We start from the raw sequence: 13,328 nt of genomic DNA, 5'->3' as shown, positions 1-13,328 counted from the left end.
GGAAACTTGTCAAACAACTGTAAGACAACAGAGTTGAATTTGAACCCCTTCAGCTATGAATTTGTAAATGTACTGTGATGCTGCTATCGTACCTATATGATGCTCTTTTCCAAATAATACGAGGCAGAAAAGCTCTTTTCAGAATGAAAACTATCTATCATAAGAGGCCTGTAAAGTCACCGAGTCCTCTCTTCTCACTGCCTCGCTTCTACGAGTTTCTCTTTCACGGCCTGCTGGCTTGCGTTAATTTTGTCTTCACCGCGGCCTCCAAGGGGTGCTTGCCCCGTCCTTCACAGTGCCTTGGGCTGCCTTGAATTTAAGGAAGTGTGTCTTTGGATCCCAGCTGAGCAGATTACACGAGTGAACACAGACAACCCAGGGTTCCTGTAAGAGGAAATGAGCAGGCAGTGTCTGCTTGGAAATCCTTCTGTGAAGCCCCCGTGTGGGTGGCTTTTCTTTCTCCAAACCCAAGGCCCACAGGAAGCGGAGGCCAGGGTCCGTGGCCCCACAGGCTTGAGCATGGTTCTAGGCGCTTAAAGCTTTTTTAGCCTTTCAATATTCTACTTAGCAATTGGTTTCCTTTTCTCCCCTGTGTGGTTGTCTAGGAGGAGAATGTTTATTTAAATAACATGCATGCTGTAGGACATAAGTTTGTTTTCTCTAATCTTTATGTTCTCTCAGGCTGGGGATATAGCTCAGTGGCATAAGCACCTGCCTGGCAAGCACAAGGTCCTGAGTTTGATTCCTGGTACAAAAAAAAAAAAAAAGTCAGCTTTATATGTTCTCTCTCTCTCTCTCTCTATATATATATATGTACACATATATATATATATATAAGCACTTTGTCATTACAATATAGAATCAAATAGATCAATATTTAATAGCCCTTATAGGTGTGGTTCTTAACTTAGTTTAGACTTCTTAGAGAATGTAGTGAAAGTTATGGATCCTGTCTTCAGAAAAAAGTGTACATATGCTTCCCCACATGCAACTCTGCATGCCATTTCAGGGGGCTCTTGGGCAGGGACTACCTCCACTACATTTTATAGAGATTGCTCTTTATATAGAAACATTCTTAAATTCCCTTCTGTGAGTGTTCATTATGTGTCTGTCCTTTCCAAATAATGATTGGTTTTTCCAAACTCTCTATGAACGGTTATTACAAAATATAAACCATGTGTTATCAAAGAGTGATTTTCCCTCCTAAATTGCCTTTACAATGGACAAAGAGCACAAGAAGTAATTTCAGAGGAGGAGAAGGATGCAGTCTGAGATGGATCGAGCAGTTATTATGCACCAGGCTCGAGCTCAGCACCTTGCATATGTGATCTCTCTTGGTCCTGACAATAATCCTGTGATTGTGGGGCTGTTCCCATTTCACAGATGTGGAGCTGGAGGTCAGAACTATTAAGCCAGCCATTTTGAGTCTGTCACACTCTGGAGCCCATTTTCTTCGGTGTTACGTGGCTTCCAAAGGTAACACCTAGCTTCTCGCTCCAAGGCTGGGCTACAGCCAGGAAGTGTGCCTGCTGGGAGCACTGGTGGAGCACTGGTGGGAAGAGCCAGTGGGCGGAGACAGCACTTGGGAGGGGTGGTGGGACCCGGGCTTTGCCTGGGTGACACCATCAGCACTTGAACAAAAGCAGGAAGACGGCATGGGAAGAGTCAGCGGCCCCCAACTGCAGCAATCTCCGCAGTTCACACCTCCGCTAACCAAGGGGGCCACGAGGAGAGGAAACCAAAGGAGGAGAAGGGCAAGGGCTCTCTTTAGAAAAGTAAGTCAGACGTGTCCTTTCCTCCAGCCGGCCCGAACTCCCCTTGCCCTGTCCGTTGTCTTTGGACACATCCCTGACTCTGCAGCCTGCCGATCCGGCTCACTGTGCCCATGAGATACTGTGTGGTGATTGACAGTGTGTGTCCCAGGCCACAGGAAAGTGACACAAGATTGTTCTGCTGCAGAACTTTGGTCAGTAGCTACGAAGCAGTCTGTGCTAACCTAAGTTGCGAATAATCTTTTGTCTTCTAATAAAAAGAAGGTTTTATTTTCTGGGCACATTTCTCTGGAATTGTTCTCTGTAGATTTTTTCTTTTTAGTCGGTAGTGGAAAATTCGTTCGGTCACTTTCACCGCCTGGTGCTTAATGGGTGGAAGCCGTAAGGGGCTAGGCTTCTCAGGGAGCAACCAAATTGCGAATCAACCCACTCTTTGGGCCCATAAAATGAGCCCATTTAGATGAACCTCATGAATTTTCATCATGAACGAACAAACACCCAAGGCAATCGGAAACCAGAATAATAATACACTATCCCTTCTCATAGTCCATATCAAAGAGCCTAGTCAAATGTATTATGAAGAGAGAAATTATGCTTTTTAATATTCAGTGCTTTCTTTTGGCCATGAATGTATTAATTCAGGGAGCTTGTAAAAAGCATTTTCATGAGTGAGACTTGAAGCCAGACAAAGTAGGTACATACTGGCAGTATAAACAGAATCAAATCTGATTGTTGTGGGATTTTAGAGATAATCTAAGTGTTGCCTAGTTACACACCACAAATTTATTGACCACTTTCTCTAGGTAAGGCACCTGAATGGTGCATAAGGCAGCATGCCCACATTCTGCAGGCAGAAACCAGAATCACCTGGAGCACTTATTAAAATACACATTGCCCAGCTCCAGCCCTGGGGGTTTCTGATTCAGAGTTTCTAGGTCAGCCTGAGAATTGGTGTTTCTGGCGAGTTCTCAGGGACGCTGCCACTGCTGGTCCCAGGTCACCCTGTGAGGCCCGCTCTGCACCACCTCTGCAGACGACTGTTCCCAGGTTTGCTCGGACGCTTGTAATGAGGTGCTGTGAAAGCAGCCCGGGCCAACAGAACCTGAAACTGCGCTGACAAGTGCTTCCCAGGAACTCTATCCCTGGTCCTGATCCTGCCAGCTGGAATTATTTGGGATCCACCTAATCCCCATATAAATGCCTCTGCAAACACATTTATTCCAAGGAAGAATGCAGCTGGGGGTCTGTGCGGCAAATTATACTTTTATGTTCTGTGCCAGAGCGAGCGCTCCTGTTTGGTGTATTCTGCTGTCCAACTCCCAAGCTTAATTTTTTCTAAAAATTGTAATGTGTAAAATAAAAGTGCTTAAGCTTTATGTACACAGCATGATGAGTATTTACATATATTTACACCTATACAACTACCTTCCACATCAGACACAGGCTATTCCAAAATGTTCAGTTGTGGGTCTATGGTGGGGGACACTGTGGTACCCAGAGCCTTTATACTGAGCTGCATCTCCAGCTTCTGAAAGTAATTTTTCTTTTACGTTTTAAGACCAGGTCTCACCAAGTTGCTAAATTGCCCAGGCTGTGCTTGAGCTTGAGAGCCTCCTGCTTCAGCCTCTCAGAGTGCTAGGATTGCACGTGTGAGTTACCATGCCCTGTTCCTCTGTGTTCTTTCTCAGGCAGTACCCACCTCACGAGGAACCATTGCTCCACTTCAGTTGTTTGGGTGCAAAGTGCTTGCTTTTAAACTTGGTGTACATAGAAGCACAGAGAATATGCTCTTTTGCATCTGATGTTTTTATTCAAAATGACTGTGAGATTGAACGGTGTTGTAAGTAGCAGTAGTAACACTTTCACTTTTATAGCCATGCGTTACCCTAACTTTAACATATTTTGTAGTCTTACTTTTAATTTTGTACATATTTAAGGTGGGCAATAATATGAGCTAGTGTAGCTGCTTACTGCGAAGCAGCATGGTGCTAAGTACTTCTGCACCGAATCTTCTCAGTAGTGTGTGATTAGTACTATTTCCGTTTTACAGATGAGAAAGCCAAAGCTCAGTAACTTGCCCAAGGTCTCACAGCTAAGAAGAGAGAATCACAGTTTAAACTCAGGTCCTCCTGACTCATGATCCCGAGTTCTCAGCTGATGTGTGATGCTGTCTCTCTTTCACGGCGCTTCACTGATAACCAGCAGTGTGAGGTGACCGCAGAGAACTACAGTTTCCTGTTTGCAAGGACCTTTGCATTGTCAGCCCCATTTCCTGCCCCTTGTCTGGCGGTTCTAAAGCTCCTTTAGTGCTACATACTGACATTGTCAATGCTCCATCTCACTTTTCCCTTCTCCTTTGGGTGAGTGGTTGGAGGCATATTACCTTATATATGGCTGTTTTTCTACAAAAATAAGACCTCCAACTTTGCAAGCTCTCTGATCACTTCCCAAATTCCTGCCTGTATTAAGTACAAATTGTAGAAGAATCCATGTAGCCGCATGGATACATGCTACCTATTAAGGTTACACCTAGATTGTCTCTAAAAAATAACGGTTCTGTTGAAGGAAATATTTAAACTTCCTTTGATTTTAGTGCCAACTAAACCCTTGGCAGAGGGAAGTTTATCCTTAAATACAAAATCCTGGGTTCACTAATGCCTCATTCCTTTTTTATTCTGCTAATTACAGACTACTAGTTAGCCTCCACCATGCTAACAGTTTGAAAAGACTTAGGGAGAGCATTAGATGCTCTGCAGTGGTTTGAAGCCTGGCTTTGATTCAGTATCTGGATAAAACCCTCCATATATACTTATGATTAAGAACATTTGCTTTTCTTTTCTTTTTTTGGTTTTGGTTTTTTTCTGGTACCAGGAATCGAACTCACAACCTCGTGCTTGCCAGGCAGGTGCTGTGCTGCTGATCTAAATCCCTAGCCCCTACTTTTATTTTCATTTTCTTTATGATGCATGCAGGCCATAGAATTGGGATTTTTATTGCTAGTACATAAACTGGTGTCATTTGGATTTATAAAGGTGAATTGTCTGCTAAATTTCTGTCTTTAGGAAATAAAGTTAAGAATTTAAAAATTGGGCCCCCTTTGCTTGATCTACCATTACACTAGCTTTATTGTAAATCACATAAAATCCATTTATCTGATATCATTTCTGTAACTCTAATTTATATCTTGAGGTTCATTTAGGGATGATTGCCTTGGGAGTTTCTCTTCCTTTAGAGAGCCGTAAGCTTTCTGGGCAAACAGTATGTTAGACCAACCAAATGATTGACGAGGGAAAGGTTTTCTTTATGGGATAATTCCAAAAGGAAGGACTGATAAAACTTGAAGTCATCATCTTGCAAGTTTAATGAAATAGAGGACCTAGCATTCATTAAGAATGAGTTAAATTATTAAGTGAAAAATCGACTTTGTAGTGGGGAAGGATCAGGCCAACAACATTTGCATGCTATCAGTACTTTCATCACTAAAAGTAGACAATGAGATCTTATGTACTTTCTAATGGTAGAGTAGAAAGTATTCAGCATCTCCAATGAGGTACTCTGTGAGGGTTTATCACTAAAGAAGCAGCTCAAAAGCACTGGACCTAACCTAACCAGTCTTCTGGCTTTGACCTCCGGAGCACCAGTAAATACAGGGCACTGAGCTGTGGTTCTCAACATTAACTATACATTATAACCACATGGAGAATTTCTCAAAGTCCTAATGCCCTGGCTGTGTCTCAGATCACTTAAAGGAGAATCTCTGGGCTTGCGCATTGGTATTTTTTTTGTGGGGTGGGGGGAGTATCTGGAATTGAACTCAGGACCTTGTGCTTGCCAGGCAGCCGCTGTGCTGCTGAGCTATATTCCCAGCCTGGCATTGGTATTTTTTTTTTTTAACTGCTTCTCGTAATATTAAAATGTCATCCAAGCTTGGAAATCATCAGAAGAGAGGACTAAGTTAAAGGACACAATGTTTATGTAGTATGTGAGAAATTCCACAGAAATAAACAGTGTTTGCCAACACATAAATAGTACTAGAAAAGGGTAGAAGGGAGGGACATGTACGGATGAAGAGACCTGAGAAATATACACCCAGTGTGATGTGAAGACTTTGTTTTATCCTGATTCAAGCCAATCATCCATGTGTGACATTCTTTAGAGAATCATGGAAATCTAAGTAAATTCTGATTATTAGACGATAGTAAGGCATTGTACATTAATTTTGTTACTTATGATAATGGTTTTGTGGTTAAGGTAGAAAAAAGTTCTTATAGGTAGAGACACATACTGAAGTATTTGTGGGTGAAATATGATGTCTGAGATTTGTTTTAAAATACTCTAGAAAAAACTAGTGACTTCAGACTAGATACAAATGATCAGCAAAATGTAAAGCTGTTAAAGATGAGTGATGCATACGTTCAAAATGAGGGGTTCATTTTGCTATCTTTCTATGTTTGCGTTTCAAAGATTTTCATGAGAAGATTACAAAGGAGGTGTCAGGTTAATTAGATGATAAGATATCTCTCTCACTGTGATACATTAACAGTACACAGTCTCAGAAGATCGTAGGAACTGGAAACCTGCAACAAGATGGAGTTCAACCCTTTGTGTCTATGCAAAAATGTTGTTTTAAAGAAAAATATAGGTTCACTCAGTAATTATGTTTATGTCTTCTTTGCAGACGATTCGGGGCCTCCTCCTTCTACTGTTATCAACCAAAATGAAACTTTTGCCAAAGTGGTTTTTAAGCCTAGTGTGGTACAGCAAGCCAAGATTGCCCAGAATGGAATTTTGGGAGATTTTATCATTCGGTATGACGTCAAGAGGGAACAGAGGATTGGGGACATCCAGGTAACAGATTCTGTGTTGCTGTTTTAAGGTTTCAGACTTTTCTTTAGATTCAGAACTGTTGACTCCAACACTTACCTAAAAGTAAAAGATCTTTCTGGTTCTTAGTAAATGTTTTAACCCAAAATATGTCTTCAAAGAGACTAGTGATACTCTTGCTGGAAGTTGAGAATACCTATTTCCTGCTTCATTAATCTGCACAGCAAATAATATAATTTTTCCCTCTGGTGTTTTAGATGAGGTTAGAATTTTAGTTCATCTTCCCTTTTAATTAAAAGAAACTGTTCCATAACTTATTTTCCCTTTAGGTTTTATTGCTGTAGAGACAGGGTAAGAATTTTAAACTGTATTAATGTGTATCTAGAATATAGACAACCTCAGTGTCTCAACGGGTAAGATGCTTGGTAAAAACTAAACACTACAGGAAGCAGGACTGTCAAGTAGAAAGGTCAGAGGGGATGGAAAAAAATTAAAGCTGAACTGATTATTATGATCAGTAATTTTTTTTAAGTGCTGAGAGATCCAACCTAGGGCCTTGTATGTGTTAGACAAACTGTCTACTACCGAGCTGCACCTCCAGCTCACAAAGAATAGAATTTAAAATGATGATTCTTTTCCAATAAAGGCTAGCAACTAGTTCTTTTGGGGGATCAGGACCATAGATGTTGTGACCTTAGACTGTTTCATGCTGTCATTGAGCTCTAGAAATTCCTAGGTAATTTTCCTCCATTTTTACTTGATTTTTCCTCCACCAGGTTCTAAACGGTTATTTTGTGCATTACTTTGCTCCTAAAGACCTTCCTCCTTTACCCAAGAATGTGGTCTTTGTGCTTGATACCAGTGCCTCTATGGTAGGAACCAAGCTCCAGCAGGTGAGTGAGTGTCAACTGCCCGGTTTTTCCTCTCTCAATCTTGCCAGGGACAACGATCAGCCTTGTGAATAAAGTGCACTTGATGTCAGTGCCCACTTACCCGGCTATTCCTACCGACAAAGAGCATTCCTGAACGGATCCACTAATGTCATGGATATAAACTATGTTTTACTGTGGTGGTTTTCAGAGAGCAGGGCAATAGGGTACAGAAATCCTTTGACATTCAGGGCACTGGCAGAGTGGATGAAGTGAGTGAGACAGGAGCAATGCAGTGAGATGGCCACTCAGTACCACTGTTGGCAGAATAGTTCTGTTCAGTGGTGCTTCCTTTGAGAACAATGGAGTAGAATCCTTGGAAGCTCCCTTGGCATATCCTTAGAATAAAGAATTCTCACAGAATTTGCAATGAGTCTCAAAAGTACAGGGCTGGAAGGGACATTAAGGGGACATGTAATCCCGGATGAAAAAGTTAAATTATCCTGAAAATACAACTATTTACATATTTTACAAACCATTACCTTTAGGTAATTCCTTTTCTTACTCTGGCATCATAAATATTAGAATTTAGCATTTGCGCTATATTCTCAACTCACACAATGTCCTGGCTTTCATGTCGCGGAGACGCAGGATCTCACACCTGCAACTTGAAGAAGGTTATTTTAGCTCTTGGTTTCAGTCTGTGGTTGCCTGGCTCTGTGACAGACAGGGTGGAAGAGGGCATGGTAGAAGAAAATGTGCTCATGCCATGGCAGTAGGAAGTAGACAGAGAAGGGAGGAGCCAGGGATGATAATATACCCTTCCAGGCCGCACCCCCAATGATCCACCTCCAATCAGACTCCACCTCCTAACAGCATGGCAGCCATAATGCTGCCATGATCCAATCACCTTTCAAACCCATGAGACAGTTGGGGAATATTTTATTTCTAAATCCTAACATAACGTAAATTGAGCACTACTGTTGCCAGATGATCAATACTTATAAATTCATCAGCCACTGAGGTCCTTCAGCTTTAAATTCATTATCTATTTTTTCAGTTAGTGATGCATGCATAGAATAAGATACTGTCTCAAAGCTCAAGAGAATCCTCTCTGCCACCTGCTTCGGCTAAACCTTGTTCTAGCTAGTAATTATTGTACTTTATCTCAGTCTATTATGGTGTAAATGAGTTCTTTTATTTTTTAATTTATTTTTTAAAATTTATTTATTTATTTATTTATTTTTTGGTACTGGGAATTGAACTCAGGACCTTGCGCTTGCCAGGCAGACACTGTGCCACTGAGCTATACCACTGGCCCAGGTCTTTGATTATTTATACCTTTTAAATCATGTAGTAAATTTTATTAATTTTTTTTTGCCTTTACCCCCAAACAACAAAAATGTACATTCCAAAATGGGATGTGAAGATTAACTTTTCTATCAGAATATAGCTAAGTATCATTTCTAATTAATATAGGCAGAAGAGAGCCTCACCTCTAAAACACGTCCTTATAGCTCTTCAACATCACATTTTTGTCTAAGTCCAGTTTGCCAGCTCCTGCATTTTTATTGCTCTTCTCTCCAGCCTGCACCTCTGACTTTCTGTTCTTTTGGAGGAAGAACACCAGTAATATTGTTAAAAGTCTTTTAAATTGTGGGTGCATTGTAAAGAATTTTCCTAGTTTCATTTATCTGAAAAAAAAAAAAGACTGTTTACTTCACTCTTTAAAGATATTTTACTGGATATGGAATTCTAGGTTGGCTTCCAGTGTCACTAGCTTCCATTGTTACTATTGAAAAGTCAGTAAAAGTTTTAACTGCTGTTTCTCTGAGGGGTGTTTTTATTTTGGCTATTATTTAAAAATTTTTCCACTTTGTCTTTATTTATTTATTTTTTAGTAGCTTTAGGATGATGGTTCTAAGCATGGATTTATTCTTATTTATTCTGCCTGAAATCTGCAGTAGGCTTGTATGAATTTGGAAATTCCTAAGCATACTCAGCCATAGTCTCTGAAATTGCTTTATCTTGTGTGACCCCAGTATTAGAGCCTCTTTCTATTCCTGGTTTTCCATGCTCCCTTCTCTATATTCTGACTGTTTTCCATGCCTTCCTCCAAAGCTATCTTCCAGCTCACAACTGTTCTCTCTAGATGTCTAGTCTGTTGTTAGACTTACCCAGAGTTATTTAATTTATTGTACTTGGTATTTCTAGAAATTCTGTCTGATTCTTTTTCATATCTGCTCTGTCATTTTGTTTTATAAATAATATAAACTTTTTTGATAATGATTTTTATTTTCTTGAGTACAGTAACATGGTTATTTTATTTACATTTTATTAGTACATGTTTGCAGTATACAATGATTACAGTTTTGTGGGGAGATGGTACATGTATAACATGTATGTATATATATAACATGTACATATATATAATATGTACATAACAAAAATTCTTTTTTCATCTTCTACATTTCCCATCCCTCCTGTTCCTTCCAACTCTTTGTCCCCTTCCCATTTGCGAAAGCTCTATTTCCATTTTTTTATTTTTTTATTTTAAAAATAAAAGGGGAAAGCATTAACAGACAGACAACCCTTTACAAAATAGCAAAAGAACAGTATAAACAATACAGAGTTACAAACAAAGTGGTAGGAAATTAACAGTGCTTGTTGTATCATCCATTCGTTTCTTCAATTCTTTTTTTTCCATCGCCTTTTCCTTCCTCCGTCCATCGTAGTTATTTTAAAGTCTCTGTCTCATAAATTCCAATTTTGGGGAATTTTTAGGAGCTGTACTTATAATCTCTTGCCTTCTCTTCTGGTGTGGACAGATACTTTTGCTTGCATAATTGACACTGTACTTGAAAATTTGTGGAAACAGCTTGAGGCCTGGAATAACGGGGTAGTCATCTAAAGTTTTGGTTTGTTTGTGTTGGATACCTGGGAAAATTAAAATCTGGGATCATGTTAGTTCATTTTCAGGGCTTCAGTGTTTTCTCTGTAGCCCAGATGTCTCCAAGCTGATTTGTAGTGCTTTCAAGTGCTGGTATATTTCTGTTTTCAACAAAATACACAAGGTTTGCCAGAGCATCCACCCATGGTGGACTCTGGACTTAAACTTTTGGCACCCAAAGTCACAAAAATGATGCTCAGGCTCTGAAACCTCTTTGGCTTTGACAAACATCTTTTAGAAGAAACTGATCTCAAATGCTGAGCTTATTTCTTTAAATTTTCATCTTATCCTAGACCTTTTCCACACTGTTTTGTTAACTCTCTGGTACTTTCAAGATTTAAAAAATATATACGTTTTCTTTGGCTTTATGAGTTGTTCTCAGTGAAAGGCTGATTCCAAAATGCCTGTAGGTTTCTCATGTTTTTCTCAAAGTTTAAATCACAGCCAAGTGAAGCGTACCTTGATAGCAGTGGACTACTTATTAATATTTGAGAGATCTCATAGCTGTTCTAGATTTACGAAGTGCTTTATAAAGATATGAGCTTTCTGTATATTAAGTTCTTAAGTACCATCTGTTGACCAAACTGTTTTTCTGACTTTGGTGTCTAGATTATAGATGTTGGCAGAGGGTAAGCATGACTTCTCTGAGGCCTTTCTTTACCACAGAATACTGTATTCATTAGGTTTTACATATAACCTACATGGCAGTCCCACCTAGATTTTGAAATAATGAATGGTTACTAGGTATTTGTCATATGTTAGATTCCCATATGTATCCCCTTTATGTTTTCATATTTTCTTTCCTTTCTTTCCCTTCCATCCTTCTTGCTTGTCTTCCTTTTTCCTTCCTTCTTTCCATCCTCTTTCCTTCCTTTGCTTTCCTTCTCTATTTCTTTTCTCTCCCTTCCTCTGTCTTTTAAATAATTAATAAATGCAGGGTTTATGTTTCCCTTGAACAAACATAATATAAAGATACTGATGATTAAATTTACCACAAATAGCATTGATTTCTATTACCATCACATATTTTTTGTCCTGATGTTTTTATTTACGTCATATCAAGAATATATGTAGTGAAGGATTCCTTTAAATCCTGATTTTAGTTGCCACGGAGCAGCACCCCCTAACAGAAGCTTCTGTAAGGATGACAGTGTTCTGACCTGCGCCGTCCAACATGGCAGCCACTAGTCCACTGAACACTTGACATGTAGCTGCTGCAATCAACGAATCGACTCTTTAATTTAATTTAAATAAATTTAAATTTGAATGGCTAATGGGAGGATAGAGCTGTGGAACATTTACTCACGCCGTCCATGACGGACTTTTAAGTTATTCTGATTTTTTGCCATTGCACGCAGCATTGAGATGACTATTTCTCTGTAGAAAACCTTCATAAAACATCCATTTGTTTACTTAAGTTAGATTCTTATAAATGGGATCACTGGGGCACGGAATACCAACTTCATTTGTAAGTTTTGATAAATTACAAAAAAATTCTTCCAGAAAGACTGTACTGATTCACAACATTGAAGTCTGTTACCACAGGAGGAATTTTACCTGCACTAAGGGTTAAAAAGATTGACCAGACTCAAAGATCTATAAAGAAATATACACACATATTTAGCTAGTTTTGAATGAAGGGGAAATTATTTGAGCCTATAAGCAAAAAGTGAAAGTAATTACAAAAAGAAAAATCAATAATTTTAGCTATATAAAATTTGAAATGCTGTTTTAAATTTAAAAAATAAAAGTCAATAAAAGGCTGGAAAATTCTATGAAGGAAAGAGATAATTTATCATTACTATATAAGGAGGTGTTCAAGATCAATAAGTTAATCCTGCGTTAGAAAATGAACAAAAAATATGAAGCAATCCACAGTGAAGAAATAAGAAGATTCAATAAACTTATGAAAAAAGGCCAAATGTAATACTAATTAAAGAAATACAAGTGAAAAAACTACTTTTATTTTTATAGTTTCAAACTGTAAATCATGTGAATTACTTATGACACTTTCAACAGTAGGCAATGTAGAAGTGAACACTATTATAATATTTAGATTTCTTCCCAATAGATTATTAAGAAATGCTAAAGTGCTTGGTCAGATCCACTGCATCTTCACTCATAGGCCATCAGCCCAAAGGTTACGGCAACTCGAACGACTCACATCTTTGGGTATCTGAGTCACTTCAGGTTCAACCCCAAACCTAGTCCATTCCAGTGCATGAGAACCTTCCATTTCTGACCAGACAATGATCATGATTCTTCTTACCAGGTAACCCCAGACACAAAAATCTGGCTTCAAATTGTACAGAGATAAGCAATGAATTCAATAAATTTGAATCAGGAACTCATAACTCTACCTAACAATGTGAGCACTTCTTAACAATATAGCATAGAGCATTTTCAGTGTGCTATTTATGATGTTAATAGTATTATATGAGTTATATAATAAGGGTATATTTAATCTTTCTAGCCATTCGATTATAGTCATCCCTATTTTACTGATGGCAAAACTGAGGGTTTGCAAAGGCAGACAGCTTGGCTAATAATAGATGGTAGGGGCCTGGCTTCAGTCCCAGCTCTGCCTCTGAAACCCGCGAACTAAAAGCCATGATGCTGTGGAGTTGTAGAAGCCATGAGGCAGTAAAGCAGCCCTCTCCTGTGCAGCTGAACAAGGTGCAAATAGATGCAAGATTGGTGCTGGTTCACACATCAAAACCCAGCTGAGAAGGCTGCCCTGTGGAGGCTGGGGCTTCCTTGCTTTATGCAGGAGCAAGGCAGTGACAGACATCAGGCCACTTGTTCTTCTCCCTTCTTCCTTCATTCCTGGACATGGAAATCCCATTCTTTCCCAGTCAGTGACAGTCTGGCATGCTCTCTGCTGGCCTCCGCTCCAGCATGGCCTCTTTCCAG

General features: G+C 39.4%; 1 protein-coding gene across 3 annotated transcripts in view; it reads left to right on the top strand.

Annotated features, from left to right (window-relative positions):
• The window catches only part of Itih5 (inter-alpha-trypsin inhibitor heavy chain family, member 5), an 82,681-nt gene that overhangs the window by 36,791 nt on the left and 32,562 nt on the right, over positions 1–13,328 (top strand). For all 3 annotated transcript variants that reach the window (XM_005383872.2, XM_013513750.1, XM_013513751.1), the window contains 2 exons: positions 6,451–6,620; positions 7,373–7,489. In XM_005383872.2, the coding sequence (XP_005383929.1) occupies positions 6,451–6,620; positions 7,373–7,489 (287 nt within the window). The remainder of the gene's footprint in view (positions 1–6,450; positions 6,621–7,372; positions 7,490–13,328) is intronic.

The sequence above is a fragment of the Chinchilla lanigera genome, unplaced genomic scaffold (genome assembly GCF_000276665.1).
Source record: "Chinchilla lanigera isolate Chin_1 unplaced genomic scaffold, ChiLan1.0 scaffold00020, whole genome shotgun sequence".
NCBI classification, from domain to species: Eukaryota; Metazoa; Chordata; class Mammalia; order Rodentia; family Chinchillidae; genus Chinchilla; species Chinchilla lanigera.
This window is presented reverse-complemented; position numbering and strand designations above follow the sequence as displayed.